We start from the raw sequence: 19,004 nt of genomic DNA on the forward strand, positions 1-19,004 counted from the left end.
ATGTTTAAAGCTGAGGAAGGGACACTGATGCCTTGGTAAAGATGCTCTTCTAAACACCATGGTGGATTACAAGCCTCTGAACCACCATGACTCTTGCATGACTGCCCACTGACCTGTGCAATAGTGAACAGCTAAACACACACTGAAGAGTTACTAGACTTCCACAATAAACCTGACTGCACAGAGAAGTGGCTGGGATCAGTATATTGCTACAGTTACCTTCATCAGGGAGAGAGCAGTGTTGGTGAGAAATAAAATCATAGAATCATAGAATAGTTAGGGTTGGAAAGGACCTTGAGATCATCTAGTTCCAACACCCCTGCCATGGGCAGGGACACCTCACACTAAACCATGTCACCCAAGGCCTCATCCAACCTGGCCTCGAACACCGCCAAGGATGGAGCATTCACAACCTCCCTCGGCAACCCATTCCAGTGCCTCAGCACCCTCACAGTAAAGAATTTCTTCCTTATATCCAATCTAAACTTCCCCTGTTTAAGTCTGAACCCGTTACCCCTTGTCCTGTCACTACAGTCCCTGATGAATAGCCCCTCCGCAGCATCCTTGTAGGCCCCCTTCAGATACTGGAAGGCTGCTATGAGGTCTCCACGCAGCCTTGTCTTCTCCAGGCTGAACAGCCCCAACTTTCTCAGCCTGTCTCCATACAGAAGGTGCTCCAGTCCAGAGTGATAAAGAGGTATGTCAGGACACAATTTAATGGACTACAAAGACAGCTGTTCAAACTTCTGTGGCCTGCCTCCTCTGCACTGCTTTGGTAAAGCCTGTTTCTCCTCGGAAAGGTCAACGTACTTTTTGGATTTGTGTATATCCATTCAGCAATACAGACACACTGTTTACTCCCAGAAGTATATAGCTAATGTAATCAACAACTATGCATCTGTTTTAAGAACTACCACAATGAAGAAATCTAGGCAAATGGGCAGGAAAGGAAGAGCACACAGGAAAAGTATCTTTATTTGAATATGATCTGCAGATAGCTCACAATCTGTTTTTCCAGGATGTTTGCTTAAGTCATGTAATTGTTTGCACAACCTCTGCTTTCAAAAAATGCATTTACAAAAAAAAAAAAAAAAGTGCCAAAAAAAAAAAAAAAAGAAAGAAAAAAAACAAGCCACACCATCACATCTTCTTTATTCTGTTTCTACTGATCAGCTGATGCTTTAAAACGTTACTGAACAAGGTGTTCTGTCATTATCCAATAATGACATTCTCTCAATCTTATTTCCAGCAAAAATTTCATGTGGAAAACAGTCTTTAAAAAAACAGTTTTTCAAATAATTTCCAAAAGAAAAAATGTATTAAATACATTTATTCCAAGTAATTCAGCCAGCAACTAGGAGAGAGCATCTCTGAAGAGTTTCTGCTTTGACCAAAGGAATACACGTTTAATGCAGCCCAGGAAAATACAGTTTCATGAAGATGCTGCATTGAAAATAAGATGCAAGTAACTTGGAGCTGTGGTCCCACAGAGCTCCTTTGGCTCCCAGGTCTAGAAAGAAGAAAGTCAACTTGCACTGAAGCTTGACAGTCTATCTGCCAGCCAAGAGGCATGCTGCACTGCAGAAGAATGTTTAAAGCAGCAAAATCCCAAGCAACTGAACTTGAATTTCTCCCAGTGAGAGCTTACGGAAACCATCTCCCCACTTCCTGAAGTTTCATTATTAGTTCATGTGCCTCAGCCTGCACTAGGAAAAGGGAAAGCCACATTAATTTACCCAAAACACCATGAACACCCCCAGAACTTCTGTCCTCTGGTTTTAGCATCCAGATGTCAGAGTAGCACCAAATGCTACCACTACATTAAGGATGCTTCAAAACTGTAATATATAAAGGATAAGCACTTCTGTGGTCAGTTCTCATGCTACTGTCAAAATAAGACACTAACAGACATGTCTATAGGTCACATGGATGAACACCATTCATACAGCACTGCAACAGATATGCTTAATTATACATAAATTCAGGAGGAGACTAAAACAGTGATACGTAAGCGGTGACAGACCATCCTTAGCAGGCAGAGAGGAATAAAATAAAGCACGGTCTAGCTGCTATCAGCTTACAGGCTTATAACCCTGTCAGTGCTGCCTCTTAACATAAGATTTAGGGTGTATGAGAAAACTAAATCCAAACACAGTGGCACAGGTTAAGAGATTAGATAGCTGAGTGTCTAATATGTTTCAGACCACTTGACTGGACTTCTCTCTTTACCTTAATGACCCATAACTACATGAAGATAGCACATTTCTGGTATGACTTACAGGTTTCACCTCCCAAATGGAACCTGTCCTCATTTATTTCAGCATCTCACTCATCACCACCACAGGCAAAAAGTACCCTGAGCTGGAGCACTAGAATAAAGTGTTTATAGTGTTCATCCACTCCCAAATGCCATGTTTCATCTGCCAAGACACACATGCAGATCAACTGCATAATTTCAAGCTAAATGTTTTTTTTTTTTAAAAACATCCAGGTTTAAGTAGTACTTGAATTGCTTCTAATAAAGAGAAAAACAATTTTCTAGTCTACGTGAGCTGGCATGTTATCAGCTTACCATACATCACCTATCAGCTATTAGAGAGCAAAAATATGTACACTGCTCAAGAACTTCAGTAACACCTTTTCCAGCCCAGTTTAGGAGACAAGAGTTACCCACAGTACAGCTCGTCTCTTAGTCCTATAGCACATCTGGTCATTGCTGCATCTTGCCCAATACTTAACAACACACGTAAGAAAAATCCTATAAATGGACAAAAAAGGATCAGCTTCTCAAAAGATTACATTTATCCCCTTTCCAGTCAGCTAAAGGTTGATTTGTGGTTTCAAGGCTTATCCTGCAACCTTATACAGCCTAGTTTTGAACACATTTCAAAATTATAACTTAAAAAGAAGAAAAATCAATCCCATATAACACCGAGTTTGACAAGAAAGAAGAACTTCCTATGATCAAATCAAGCTTTATAGTCATTACTCAGTATTTCCTTGTTCTTGTGTTTTCAAAAGATGGTCCAACTGACCTTTCCTGAAGCAATGATACATTTTATTATTTCCATCATGACCCATTTTAAATCTAAGGTACTCACCCTACTTGTTCTTACTTTGTATAGAAGCTTGATAGCTTTTAATTACACCCTTGTTGCTCCTAGTTTTTCCACATACAGGAATTTGAAATAGCATGACAAGATCAGGTTGACAAGATATTATTTTTCTCTTGCACGAAAGGAACAGAGAAGCCAGTTAAAGAAATAGCAAGCTATGCTTCAACCCTCATGTGACACCACACCAAATTGTACTGATGGATCCATCATAAATAACAATCACAGGGCCTCATTGAGAGAGGAAACTAGATTCTTTTAGGCACAAACAGGTGAAGCTACAGAGCCACTGTACTTAGCATTCACACAAGCCTGTGTTCATGAAACGAGTCACAGCTGTTTAGGAGATTCTCAAAGAGGAAGCAAACATGATGCTATGGTCATGTACTACTTACATATTCATGCCCCTAAGATATAACTAAGTGCAGTATTAGGCAAAATTATTAAATAACAACTATTTGCTGGAACCAGGAATGAACATTAGAATGGAAAGCAACAGCTTTTTTAATCTATTTTATGAAATTCAGGAAGAGACAGACATACTTTAATGGTGTTTACTTCAACATGTACAGCAGCATTCCAAATGGGAATGACTGGAAAAGTGAATCATGGCCTCCATTAGTTGTCACTCTAACTGTGCTACTCCAAAACACATTCAGATTTTTCTCAAGAAAGAAAAACCCTACACAGAGTGCAGCTCTTAACCAAGCAAACTACCATTCCCACCACAATACCCTTTCTGTGACCGCACTAGCAGCAGGGTCAGTTAAGAATCAACATTCTCTGGTGGAATAAGTAGCTCTGAAAAAATAATATTCATGGCCACCTATTTCTAGTTGGGTGTTTAGCCATAAATTGCATCAGTTAATACAATTTCACACATGCTTTTTTCCATTACAATAAAAAGTTTTCACTTTGTGCTCTGCAACTGCCCCTGTGATGCAGAGGTTATACTGTCCCAGGTGATGTTGGGGAAGAGACATACGCAGAAGCACAGCAGTCACATGACAAGTTTTCACTATGGTTAACACAGCTAGATAGATTTCCACACTTCATACACACTTTTTCAAAGTTACAATAAAACAACAGAAGCTGTCCCAGCTTTAGAAGCGCTGCTAAGTCATTCATACACCTCCTATAAACTAATGAAAGTTTGTTCACTAGGTATGTATATAACCTGCAATGGAACTTTTACAAGACATGCATAACAGACAGCAATAGGTCCCAAAAGGCTGCTAGTAAAAAGCATAAAGGCAAACCAGCAGCAGTACAGAAAGTGGTAGAATGTTACTGCTGGCTTATAAAACATATGAATCAATTCTTAGTTTTCCATCTGCAGATCAACATTAACTAAGCATTTATGTGCCCCATAATAAAACTAGCCAGTAGAAAACACTAAGTAATTCCCTTCTGAACAGCACAAGAAGTCCAGCCACAAGCACCCAGATGCACATGCTCATGTGCTGGAGTGGCAAATTTTGGAGATATGTAGTTTCAGGGATGCAGTACAACCAAGACTTATCTACTCCACAGTAAGCTTCTTGCAGTTGCTTTTTCCCCCCTTTTCCTCAAATACGGTCAGCTCAACCATAACACTACGCAGCTACCATGAAAACAAACATCCCAAAAAGCTGCACTGGATAGTACAGATACAGTGAGCTACCTAATGCTTTGGTAGCTGGTTACCTACTGTTGTGTTAGATGCAAAATTCTTATATTCATCACATCATACACTGCATTTCCTTTTTGCTTTGCCCTTATGTGACTGAAACATCGACAGAGATAAGAAAACCTCAATTCAGTGTAAAACAGGAGTTATTCATATGTGAAAACTGATGGAATAGAAGGAAAATTAATTTCAGGCAACAATCTAATCAGACCCATCTTGAAAAAAAAAAAATAAAATAAAAGATGCCAAAAACTCCGATATGTGGCTTTACAGCAGGCAGTGACGCATTTCATTTATGTGGTGTATCTTCCAGATAGGAGAGGTTTTCATTAAAAAGACTGCACCAACACCCTTGACTCATTTATTGCACAGTTACCAAAAAGGCCTTTCAAAGTAATATTCACAGCCCTAGGATTTTTTGCTTTGATTTCAAAAAAACAATGAAGCTGCATAAGGCCTCTTAATTTAGTATTTAATGAGGTATCCAGAGCTTATGGCCAAATACCCATTCAGCAGGAAGGCAGTTTTAATGGTCTGAAACACATTGAAACTACCATTCAGACTGCCTGTCTACCAGACTGTGGAATAGGAATCAGCATATGAAGGAATTCATTACAGGCAATGACTATTAACATTAGTAACTTCCCCATTCCCCAAAACCATGTTCAAACCCCATATTCACATTAAAAGAAAAGGCAGAGGAAGGCGGAGAGAACGACAGGAAACAGAAGTTTCTGGCTCAGTTTCTTCTCCATCAAAGCAACTGCCCTTCCCCATCACAGCAAGGCTGACAGTCATGGTTACTCTCTCATAGGTGTACATAACTAATTTTTTTGACTGCATCAGCTAAACTGTACAGGCTTTATAGACAGATCACATGTGTGTTCATTTGTGGTCATGAAGAGAATTTCTCAACAGCTGACAAGGCAACCCTTACACATTATACTACATTCTGAGCAATGCATACCTACCATGTAGAAGCTGATGTGTACAAAGTTAACAACAACTCCCCTAAGCAGACAGATAACCAGAGCAAGCACAGGACAACTTCTTGGAGCCTTGACCTCTATCATAGAGAGTACAGGAAGAACAGGATGCGAAGCAAAGGCCACAGAGATAAATGTCAGCACATTATTAGGAGAAGGAACATTACCCAAGGCACAGTTAAGCTAAACAAAAGGTGCAAGTTTCCTCACCGTATTTAGAGTAGTTGTGTCTACTGACAAGCAAGGGCAGTCCAAGAGAACTAGAGAAGACACAACCTTTCTAATGCATACAACACTAGATGATGCTCTAGTTCCTGCAGAAACACTTGGTCACTTCACACACTGCTGGACACATGGAAAGAAAAGTTTGTATAAAAAAAGTGAACCTTACAAGGATCTGTAGACATGGAGAGACAGTTTCTCCTCTTTGTAACTATCTCCCTCTCACCATATAGTTCCTATAGTTTATGATGTACCTTGCAAGGATACAAAGTCAGCTTTTAGGATATATCCAGCTACCGCAGTGTAACACCAAGAAGAGTCATGCTAGAGGGTAACCAGTTGCAGTGCTGCACCACACTCCAAAATTAAAAGGATTTTCCCAATTCCATGCACTAACCTGCAGAGCTCCAACTTGTGGTTAACTGTTCAACCTTACACTGTCACTATCAATAGAAAGACTAACTGCAAAGATAGTCTTAAGAGCCAGGCTTAACTATTTGTAGGCTACCATTAATGTCACCACTTTGCTGCTGCTTTGTCAGACTAAACAAGCAGATATCTCAACCTTTCCTTGCTAGCTGCATGTTCCATGCCCATGAACATCTCAGTGTCTTTCTCTGCTAACTATCTCCAACTTCCCTAGAACGCCCTTGAACAATGCACGGGTGACACACACACCCCTCTTGATTGACACAGCACTGCTGGTAAAGACTCATCACTGCAGAGCTGATGATAATCACTGCCCTTCATCTGCCAGCCACACTTTTCCCAACACAGCCTTGATGTACCATTTCACTTACTCAGATGGCCTTGTGTTGTTGGCTCATGTTCAGCACAGCATCCACCATCACACCAACTCCTTTTCAGCAGAATGGCTACTCACACAGTCACCTTCCAGCACATACAAGTGCATGGGGTTTTATTCCATCTCAGGTGTAAGGCCTTGCACCTTGCCCAGTTTCCCAAGGTTTTTGCTGGCTCAGTCTTCAAGTTTATCAAGGTTCCTCTGCACTGAAGCTCTGCTATGCAGCATATGAATCACCTTTCATAATTTAAGGTTATCCCCAGATTTGCTGAGGACATGCTTTATGTCCTGAATGGTCTCCAGAGAATATTCTGAACAGTGTGGGCTCCAGTACTGGCCCTGCTTATTAGCAGCCATCAACCATGTGCTACTTCTAATTTTCTTTCCAGTTAACAGTCCTTTCGTCCAGCATGTCAGAGAACAAGATCAGAGTTTTAAGCATCCTCTTCCATTTAAAGAAGCAACTTCAGGATAAAAGTAGCTGGACAGCTGTCTTTTAGAAGCACAGTCATCACCAAGAGGATGTGGAGAGGTCTTTTGTTATCCATCCATAAGTGTACAAAAGTACATAATTGCTCATGGTCCTAGGCATGACCACCCACATTAATCAGCAGATGGTTTGTCACATTTCCTATCCTCTTTCTACATCTTGGCTTTCAAACATGAATGTGAACTGTGTTGTGATCATGTACCATAATCCATGAATGCAGTATCACATTAATTCAAAGAACAGATGTGCACACTCCAAGAAAGCTCTTTCCCACAAATTGAAGATGAAAAATCCCCACACTACCTTATGCCTCTTCAAACATCAGAAACCTGCTGAGCACATAACTCTTGTGCTCTTCATCACTGACATCAAACACCAGTCACTCTTCTCAACTTGCTGTTAAGTAGCTCACCCCTTCAAGCCCCAGAACATCTTCAGCAGAGCTGCTCTGAAACCTAACACACATCAGTCCTGACTGGTTGCTCACCTAATGGAAAAGGCCTTAGTATGTGGGGATGGGTATAGTGTGTAGGTGTGACTCAACACAGGCTACAGCTCTAAGATTCAGAAGCCCTATGAGAAAAGGTATCACATGTGTACCTACATTCATGCCCTGACTTTAGACAACCACACCATAGAAACAGAAGGCATATGGCTTTCTGTTTGCATGCAGTATTTGAACTACACATGGAATGAATTAGACACGGATGGTGACAGGTAAGACTCTTCTAAATTAATTCAGGGATATTTTTTCTTTCTTTTTTAGTTCTAAATGCTTCTAACGTTTAATGGTGACAAAAGATTCACCCTTCCCCCCCCCCCCCGGGAGTTATGCTTTCATAACACTTTTTTTTGTCATAGTCCCTATTTCACATTAGAGGAGAGCTTCAGATGCAGAAGAAAATCTTAACACTGAATGTTTTAAAGGGTGCAGTGCTCCTTGGTGCAAACCATTATTTCTTAAAAGGAAGTCTATTGCTTCATGCTTCAAGAGGCATGGATTATACTGAGCTATTTAAAAACTGTTTTATGTTCAGGAAAAAAGGACTAGTTGCTACACCCAGTACTGCAGCTGCTCCGACATAAATGTGAGCACTAATCTGTTGCATTTTTCAGTTTTGACACAGTAAACAAGAGTGTCCCTGTCAACCTCTCCCTCCTCTGACAAGTCTGGCTGCCGCATCTTCATTTTCCAAGTTTGTGAAAGTGAAGCAGCAAAAAATTTATCCAAAAGTACATGCTTAATTCAGCTCTCATGTCCAAGAGGAGGAGGGGAAGAGAGGAGAACAACCAAGAAACAGTTACTCAAAAGAGCAAAAGAACACAGGCCCAAATTTCTAGAGAAGCATTTTTCCCTTGTTAAATATTCAAGCTATGAAGAGCTGAATTGTTAACTCCTCTACTAAAAGACACCAATTTTCAGAATGGAGAGATACAAGAGGACTTTTAATTTTATTTTTTAAAGAATTAACTCGCTGGCTCAGGAACTCATGGAAGAATGGCACGAATGAGCAACCAAAGTTTAAACAACAAAGAATATCATACACTGAATGTTACAGTCTTCATTCCTTCCCTACCTCAAAGTCCAGCATTCTTCCTGGTGTCTTCCACAGCAGGCTGACCCTCAGCTTCTCCTGTCCCCTATCACTGCCGAGGCCATGCATTCATACAGGGATATATATAGCATCAAAATTGTTTAGGTTGAAAAAGACCTATAAGGTTGAGTCCAAGCATTAACCCAGCACTGCCAAGTTCACCATTAAACCATGTCCCTCAGCATCACGTCTACCATCTTTTAAATACCTCCAGGGATGGTGACTCCACCATTTACCCAAGCAGCCTGTTCCAATGCTGGATAACTCTTTCAGTGAAGAATTTTTTCCCAATGTTTTTCCTAAATCTCCCTTGACACAACTTCAGGCCATTTCCTCTTGTCTTATTACTTGGAAAAAGAGACCAACACCCACCTCACTCCAACCTCCTTTCAGGCAGTTGTAGAGAGCGATAATGTCTCCCCTGAGCCTACTTTTCTCCAGGCTGAACAACCCCAGTTTCCTCAGCGACTTCTCACAACACTTGTGGTCCAGGCCCTTCACCAGCTTCAGTGCCCTTCTCTCGACCTGCTCAAGCACCTCAATGGCTTCCTTGCAATGAGGGACCTGAACTCCATTCACCATCACTCTTTGTGCCCAGTCATCCACCCAGTTTTCAACCAGCAAAGAGTACACCTGTCCAAGCCATGAGCAGCCAGTTTCTCCAGAAGAATGCTGTGGGAAGTAGTGTTAAAGTTTTTACTAAAGTCTAGGTAGACAAGATGTACAGCCTTTCCCTCAAGCAGGACCTGCCTTTCATAAACCCATGCTGACTGAGCCTGATCACCTGGTTGTCCTGTACATATTGCGTGATGGCAGTTAGGATGACCCATTCCATAACCTTCCCTGCATCAAGATCAGACTGACAGGCCTGCAGTCTGGATCCCTGGATCTTCCTTTCCAGCTCTTCTTGTGTAGATGGGCATCACATTTGCTATCCTTAATGCCTTTAGTGAAGCCTTGATGCTCACACTGATCCAGAGTATAGCATTGACCTCTTTCCCACTCCCCTTTCTTCTGTCCAGATCTTGCCTAACCAATGAGTATACATGAGGGGTTTGCGAACTTCACCAGGATGGTGAACAAGTCTCTCCTCTGCCATACCAGAGCAGCTTGGTAAGTTAAGTCAGCTTAGCAAAGCTCAAAGTCAGTATCAAGGGTTTAAACCAAAGAGCTGAGCTGTATGTGCACAGCTCTGTGTATTTGATGTAGTAAATAATTATGTGGTAGGTCATTCCAGATCCACACATTACAGCTGAAAGACAACTACGAGCACAGAAATATAGATGCAGCTAGGCATGCTTTTGCTCTAGTTGCTATGTGAAAACCATTCCTGGAGCTGTTCAATGCCTCCATGTGCCCAGAACAGCGCGCTTTCACCGCAGTGTGATTACTCATGTGAAACCTGTTTGCCCTCAATGACAAGCCAAAGTTGAATTAATTTTTTCCTATAAAAGCAAGAAAACTTTCTCTCTGTAAAATCAAATTCCAGCAACAAGACTTCAACACAACACTCCATCACCTAACTTGTCATGAGTGCTTTTTCCAATGAAGAAGGCACATAGCTAGAAAAAATACCTGAGTGGCTACTAATGAAGATTAGCTATCCAGCCATTCAACCTAGAGACATTCTGGAAAACGCACATGGAGAACTGAAATGCAGTAGGGGAACAGAAACTGCCTGAAGGCCAGAACAGGATCCACAGGATTTTCTTCCACAGAAAGAAGAAAGGTATTTTAACAAAAAAACTATCAAATTGTACCTTATTGCAAAAATATCTGTCACAAAACCCAGAATTGAATCATTGATTGGCAATGCCTCAGATCTGCGCTTCTAGGCAATACTTCCATAGGGAAGAATTTCATTTTGAGAATATGTTCATTCCCATACTTTAATAGCATAAAAATATTCATGACTGATACAAGCACAACAAAGACACTCTGGAGACCAGAGAATTTAGAAACAGTCTATCAAAGCAACTGCACAACAGATTTAAGATATGCACTTGAAGCATCTAAGCAGAAACATTTCAAAGCAAATAGCTGAGCTGGTATGTGTGCATTATCTGTATCCAGTTTAATTCTACAAAATTAGTCTGCAGAGGTTCATTTATAAGCAAGGATTAGTTTCAGGACAGACCAACCAGGACAGAAACTACAAGCAAGTGACCTTGCTAAACACTCCTCAAAAGCTCTACAAAGCCCTGATTGTTCACAGTCTTTAGCAAACAGTTCATGTATCAGGTGACTCAATAGCTTTCAGCATAGCGCCTCCAATTCAAGCAGCAAACAGTACAGAGGGTTAACACCTTTTGTGCTACTATCAAGCATTTTGGTTTTTTCCAGGGTTAGTCATATCAGTGGGCCAATGAGAATTTAAAAATAATTGCTACACACACTAGCTCTGAAACGCCTAAGATGTACTCAGTATTAAAGCACATCCAGTGTTTTCCCAAGTCTGTAGGTTCAGTCCTTTATACAGTAATTTCATCAGAGATCATTGTAATACTAGAATTAAGAAATCTCTGAATACTTAATAAAACAAGAAAATTATCTACAGCACTTGTACTTCCTCCTGCTTTCCTGTTTCAGTGGCAGATGCTTTTTAAATACTTAATGCAGCTTTTAACACTAGTTCCTAGCACTTGCTAACTTGACAAGCCTTTTAGAAAGGTTTGTTACTAGGAGGGCCTTTCCACATGCACTGGAATCCTCTCCCTGCTGACATGCTTTCAGTGAACCACTGTGCTGACATTTAACAAAGATTTTTAGAAACAACAATTACTCTAAAAGAACAGTAAACAGAGGTTAGCAGGGCCCAAGTGGAGATAAACAGCAGAGGCTAGAAGAAACACTTTCTTTGCAGTATTAGGTCCAAGGTGTGCCACTAACAGGGTACTGGCTGATCAACAAAGGTTTCAAATTCACTGGCTGCACTGAAGAAAATTTTTAGGTTGAATCCTCTAAGATTTACTCATTAAATGTCTCAGCCAAGCATCAAACAGAAAGCCCAGCAAAGATTCAACTGAATTTCAGGAGGAGCATATGACAGAGTGAACACTGTTCCCTCAAAAACCTCACCAAAGCCCACTTCAGAATAGCAACATAAGGGTGAGGTAATCGAGCAGATCATGTCCCTCCCTTCCTGGGCACTAGTACAGCACACCCCTCATTATGCAATAAACTACTTCCAGGTTAAACACAGCACACTTATTTTTTTGGCTGAGTTCCCATACAATCAGACCAGTGATAGATCAGGTACAAGGCAGGCAGCTGTCTCAGCTGCCTCTCCTCAACAACAGCCAGCAAAGTAAAGCTTCAGCAAAGGAAATACAGACTGCCACTCACAGGGACAGGTCCCTTCTTTCCCATCGTCTATTTCCGTGTCCTCCATGCATCAACTCTAGCAACACTGCAGTAACTGTACAAGTCAGGTCAGCTCACGCATCCACCTGCCTTGGCTTGGAAAGTTTGGCTTGAGCAAGTAGTGGCAACATATGAACAACCCCTCCCCCTCTTCACACAGCTCATGACACTACATCCTGCAGGGGTATGAAAACAACGAGATTGCTGCATGTTCCAATGTTAAAATAAAGTACCATCACTCACATAGTACTTCTAAATGGATTTCCTTCTGGACCAGGATCCTCCTCTCTACTCCTCCCTCAATCGCAGCTTCAGATCTTGGAATTTTAATTAGCTCCTGCTTTAAACCAAATACAATTCCAGTACTTCTTGATAAAGGAACTGTTTTATTTCAGTCATGACCTCTGTCATAAAGTAGTTCCAAAAGTATTAAAAGAAAAAAAAGCCTTACCATTTTCTGTCATGCTACTCAGAGAATCCACAGAAGTCAACATAAACCATCCAACTCAGCAATACAAGAGGTAAGATAACACCTGCTCTAATGTTGTCAGTCCTCTTAAAAACGAAGGGAAAAAGATTACCTGGGAGATATGGTTGATGGAGGACTCCATCCTCCGTAGCTGGGATGCTTGGATGTCCAGCAGTTGTAATACATTGTTGGCCAGTGCATTGATCTGATAAGCAACACTGGCTAAAGACTGAGTTGTGTAGGCTTTGGTCTCTTCTAGTGCTTTCCTTTTATCTGGAGCCTGTAAAGCAAAAGAACAAGACATTTACATAAGGCCAGAAACAAAAAATACAACCTATATCTAGAAGAATCTGTAATCAAGAAGATCTGACTGTGCAGTCAAAGTATTCTATCTGCATCTGCATTTTGAAAATTCTCAATAATAAGGAGCAGATAAAGAATTTAACCATAACAAAATTACATGCCAAGAAACAATTCATTCAGTATAAAAAACAACACTATCATGATTTGTTGGAGTTGCATTTCAAAAGCCTGTCTAATCCTTCATTTCCCGAAAAGCCTCCAACTCCTCAGGAACGCTGAAATGCAGCTTCTGCCATCTTTATGAGGTCACACAGCCAAAGCCAGCTAAAGACAGACAAATATTTTCCCACAGTTGGATGTCCCCTACTGCACATGCTACCTACAAAGCCAGCCCTCCAGCTATACTGGCTATTACTGCTGGCCACAGTTCAGAAGCAGGGTAAGCAGAGCATCAGGATGGCATACACAGAGGGCTGCTGCACACAGGAGTATTTGTGAAATTATTCCTCCTCACAACAAAAGCTTAAGCTTTCCTTGACAGCTGACAGAGTTCATCATTGACTGATAAGACACACATGTTTTGAGGTGTAAGGAAAGAGGACAGCTTCCCCACAAAAGGGCAAAAATATGAGAAAAGGATCACCCACTTGCTAAGGTAAGGTCTGTGCTGAGTACTATTCCCTGAGGCACTATTCCCTAAATCAGGAGGCAGGTTACTGTCCACCATCAGCAACTGATTACATGACTTGAATCACACAGCACAACTAAGTCTCTCACTGGCAGCATGGGGGTAACTAACACCACCTCTACCTGGAAAAATGCACACACACCCCCCTCTGAGGTGCTCCCTGCACCACAGCTTGGGAGCTGGCAGTGGAGGCCATGTACTTCATCTGTTATCCAACTTGTAAACTGCAGCTATCCAGAACTCTCTTTTCCCTTTGTAGGAAAGGTGCACTGCATACAAAAAGATGTGCAGTACACAGTGACTCAGTGTTAGCATGGTTTCTTCCTCATTTATTTGTAGACTAGTCAGTTGATCTCAACAACCAAAAGGAAAGATTAATAGCCCCTTCCAACTAGATTTCTATTTCTATTGATTTCTTTGAATAACACTCAACACACATTGTACACAACAGTTAAAATATTAAGCAGGAAACAAAAGAAATTGTTTGCATTCAACCAAGCCCTGTGTTTTCCAGTTTCCATGCACTCATTCATTCTTAAGTCCTGCCTTTCATGTCTTCACATCAATATTTTAGTTTAACATCCTGTCGTGGTTTAAGCCCAGGCCGTAAATTAGAACCACGCAGTCTACTTCCCCCCCACACACCTTTCTTCCCTCCACTCCTGGAGGGACAGGGAGGAGAATCAAAAGAAAGCAACTCCCACGGGTTGAGATAAGAACAGTTTAATAACTAAGGTATAACACAAATCACTACTGCTACCACCAATAATAATAATGATAAAGGAAATAAAAAGGGAAGAGAATATAACACCTCACTGACCAATACCTCGACCCCACCCCAGCAGAGTTCCAGCCCTTCCGGGAACTCTCAGTTCTACATCCTGGGCATGACATGCTGTGGTATGGAATACCTCTTTGGCTAGTTTGGGTCAGGTGTCCTGTCCCTGCTTCCTCCCGTCTTCTCCTCCTCCCTGGCAGAGCATGAGACTCACAAAGTCCTTGGACAGGGTAAACATTCTGACCAGCAACTGAAAACATCGGCTGTATCAGTATTATTCCCAGGCCGAAAGTCAAAACCACAGTGCTGCACCAGCTACTAAGGAGAAAAACTGACTGCTGCTGCTGAACCCAGGACACATCCACAGGTGTTAAATCTGTCCCTAAATTCAAGTATGAAAAGATGCAACAGCTAATAAAGAATCCTTCTTGTCTCTCTTCAAGGAGCAAACCAAAAGGCAAGCTGTTCATATACATTATAAAGTCACAGTGCAACCTAAATACTGTATCACAAGCTATCCTAGGCTACTTTTAAACATTTTTTAAAACAAGGGTGAATTCCCTCCCAATCCAGTAAGTTTGTTCATAATGATTAACATTCCTAGCAGTGTTTAGACGCTTACTAAAACACTTGGTTAATGCCATCCTTCAAATGGATTCACATACAGATGCCTTCTACAATGCAAAGCAGCAGGAAAGGTTCAGTACAATCTGTTGCCAAAAGATAAACCACCTACTGTGTGTACTAAGGCCACACTACACAAAACTCCAGTTTTTAGTATTTCCAAATGCAAACAAAATTACTTTTCACCTAAAGAGTCTTGACATTTCTAGCAGTCAGAAAACATTAGTAAAAGTCACACTGCTTCCCCAGAAAACAAACTTTGGTGGTGAAGGATCTGTAAAGCAACTATTAAAGGCTCAAGAAGCAAGTTTCCCAAAGCACCTTGTCTTTCCAAAGAGGCGTTTTAAACTTCAAATCATCACTAGTAGTACCTTTAAACATACTGTCCTACTGAGCCACAGCCTAAAGAAACAACTTCTGCCACCCTGGACAACGATGAAAATAAAGGTAGCAGGTTCAGTGCTATCTAAAATAAAAAGTTTAATGAAACAGACACAGCCAATACAGTGGTAGTCAACATGATTCTAACTTTAAATACACTCATGTAGATCTATAGCCTTTACCCAAGCAGTTTGCTTACTACGAAGTTTCAACTAAATAATGCTAGGCTGAACACTAACAGGTTACCAATCCACAGCACTCAGTTACCAAGTGCTGTCACATGAGAAAACTTCAGTGCATAAAGAGTTTCTTCTCATCTCTAATGATTTATTTGATCAAATGCCTTGCCCTCATTTGCTTATGCATCCACCATTTTAGTTATTTGCTCAAATGACTTGCTTGGCAACAGGATTACATGCTCATCGTTGTGATGTAGAACATATTCCATGGTCTAGCAGAATTAGAGTAGAAATATTTTCAAGCTTTGCAGATAATTCAGGCAGTTTCAGTTTGCAGTTTAACAGTTTAGATTAGAATGAACTTGACATACAATCTTGTGCATTTTTTAATTAGAACTGCTGGCATTCGTAAGATATAAGCTAAAAGGTTCACAGCCAGCAAAAGTGGAAATGGAGAGGGAGAAGCCAAGAGCTATGTGGCAGCAACAGGAGGGAGCTGGAATTTCCAGCGTTCTTCAACTGTTTTCTTTCATCTACCTCTTAAGGCAAAGACTAAAACCAGTGTAGAAGATAATGCACATGTTGCCATGCTTTCAGATACTTTGCCTGCCTTCACATAGTAAAGTATAATACATCTGCGCTAGTTAACTATTCACAGACAATATAAAGGCTGTCAAATGACTTGTTTTCCTCATAGTTACTTTACGATCTCATATTAAAAGTTTCTAAGATACTGTTGTTTGTCCTTGATAAAATGAAAGTTTGAGTGTCCTTTAGTAGCAAAGTGAACAATCTATATATGCAGAACATAGCAGCTTTTGAAGTTTCCCCTCTTAAAGTAAGCTCCCACCTATACCCCCAGTTCACCCTTAACAGTCATTTTACTATGGCAAAATTGCTGTGTGAACTCATTTTCACATAACTAGGTTTAATATTAAAAAAAAAAAAAAAAAAAAAAAAAAAAAGAAGAAAAAAAACCATACCAGGAAAACCTCTCCTATAATTCAAGTGGATACATAAAGAGACAGTTAAAATTGCATGGCATTCCACACTGTATACCATATATTTTTGATAAATGCAAATGTGAAGTTCACATAACTACTATAGTCAAGTTAAAAGTGATTCTGCACCTAAGCAATTGCCACAGTAAAAAATCAGTAGGAGCTTCTTTACTGATTCTTCAGTTCAGTAGCAGATCAAGTTCAAGTAATGAGGAACCTGTCCATCACTTGGCAGCTGATCTTTCCAAGTCACATAGTCAATTTTTATTTCCCATCTCCAAACTACCACCCACAGACACATCCCCACGAGTGTCTGTGCAGTGTGCAAACCATCCAGCTTTCTCTCTCTCAGCTAATTCCCACCATCTCCTAGTTCACGCAGTACACAACTACATGTACAAGCTTCTTCCCAAAATCACAGCAGAAAGAAATTAATTTGCCTCCTCAGTATGTGGTATGTGTTGCTCCACATTTTGCATTCTCAGCTGCTGGAATATCCGCAAACTCAAGCACATAAAAACTCATCCAGGATAAACTACTAATGGAGTGCTGCCCTAAAGCAGACCAATAATCACTAGGCTAAACAGTGTAATTATTCAGTGCCCCATACTTGTTCAGATGCTTGGCATTCTGTTCAAGGGCTAGATCACTCTCAGCAATCAAGCTACAGGAGTAGCTTTACATCCAGTTTTATATGCCTTTGCTGTTATTGTTCATGCACATTTAATGAATTCAACAGTGCACTACATTTGTGTTTGCTTCACAAGTAAGCACAAGATAATTGTTTAGGTTTGCAGCTTGTCTTTTTAAAAAAAACACTTCCACTGTTCATCAATTGAGTAGCAAGCAAATTAGGATTACTGCAACCAGCTGCCACATGAATTCAGCAATCTCTGTTGTGTATCAGCATTCACAGAATGCAACTATGCTAAAGTCATTGATACACCCATTTTTATTCTCTTTTGTTCATGCTGTCATTTATCCATCTTTGACATTTACAGAATGTGTACTTCCTGGTAAGACAGATACTACAGTCAAGGTTTCAAAGTTCTCTTCCTTCACTAAGGTGTTGCCGTTCTAGTTCAGAGATACGGTCCCAACAAACTCAGGACTGAAATTTACTGAAAAAAGTTACAAACTACAGCACCTCATTTTTCAAGGAAATTGGAAATATTTTTCTACAATGGCGAAGATGTACATCCAGGCTGTGGCTTGGAGACTCCTAGGTATCAGTATTTAACCTTCCTGAGAACTAGCTGGGTATGCTCCAAGGGGAAAGGAATCTATCTCTGCAAAGTGACTCCCCCACTCAGAACAGGAGCACTCAAATCTCTCTAAAGCATCTCCTGGATGCCTCTATGAGTTTGAAATTGCTACTTCACTGATCAGATAAGGTTTTTAATAACTAAAAGCTGGTCATAAGGGTTTATTTGTTACTTCTGACTGCTAACAGCAAAAGGCTTGGGCATTTCTAAACTATTCACAATGTATGTTCAGCTTAGAACAAGTATTCCACAAACAAGCTGCAGCAATGTGTTTCAAAGGTTTAAATATGCCATACACACTAGATAACGTTTACCTACTGAGCCAAAATTTACACTGAATATCAAGAACTGTAAATCGAGATAGTTGCAAATAACTGAAAGAACAGCCCGTGGATACACGTTCCCCCTTATCCACAGCTCTTGAAGCTTGTTAAAACTTTGTAAGCACATGGCACTACGGTAGATTTTTTGGCTGTTATTCATAGTTATTATACAAGAATATCAGTAATAAATGAGAGAAGAAAGTCAAACTGGCAAGTCACAGCAGCAAGTGCCACAAGTTTCTACATTCTGAAGAACTTTCAGGAGCCAACTACCTATCTGAAAGCCATGCAAGGAGATTTAAACAGTGTGGTTATTACAAGCAAGTGCTCAGCAGGGAGCATTCAGGGTTTCTCTCATCACAGATATAGCCTTAAGGGATATATACTATATATATATATATATATTGCTTATGCTATGTATGCCATCCAGGTAAGGACAGAGTACCAATCAGATTGCGCAGCTGTCTCCTAGAACCATCTTAGTGTGCTCAGGCAACACAGCAATCTAATTGAAGAAATCCTCTCTGCAATGCATTAGGGTAGCACCTACTTCAAGGGGATGATGCATCCCAATATCCAGAGACCTATACTAGGCATGGTGTTACCTACCTACAAATTACAGTGTTCCTCACCGATCAGCGCTTCAGTCCTCCCAGTGGAAACAGAAGTAAGCCACCCTGAGAAAGTTTAATCTCAACCTTTGCCCAACACACTAGCACAAGATACACCCTCCCATAGGACAACAGATAA

General features: G+C 40.7%; 1 protein-coding gene across 5 annotated transcripts in view; it reads right to left on the reverse strand.

Annotated features, from left to right (window-relative positions):
- ABI1 (abl interactor 1) overlaps positions 1 to 19,004 on the reverse strand; it is an 81,204-nt gene that overhangs the window by 43,918 nt on the left and 18,282 nt on the right. For all 5 annotated transcript variants that reach the window (XM_080639544.1, XM_080639543.1, XM_080639541.1 and 2 more), the window contains exon 2: positions 12,825 to 12,992. In XM_080639544.1, the coding sequence (XP_080495670.1) occupies positions 12,825 to 12,992 (168 nt within the window). The remainder of the gene's footprint in view (positions 1 to 12,824; positions 12,993 to 19,004) is intronic.

The sequence above is a fragment of the Psittacula echo genome (genome assembly GCF_963264785.1).
Source record: "Psittacula echo genome assembly, chromosome: 2".
In the NCBI taxonomy this organism is placed as follows: Eukaryota; Metazoa; Chordata; class Aves; order Psittaciformes; family Psittacidae; genus Psittacula; species Psittacula echo.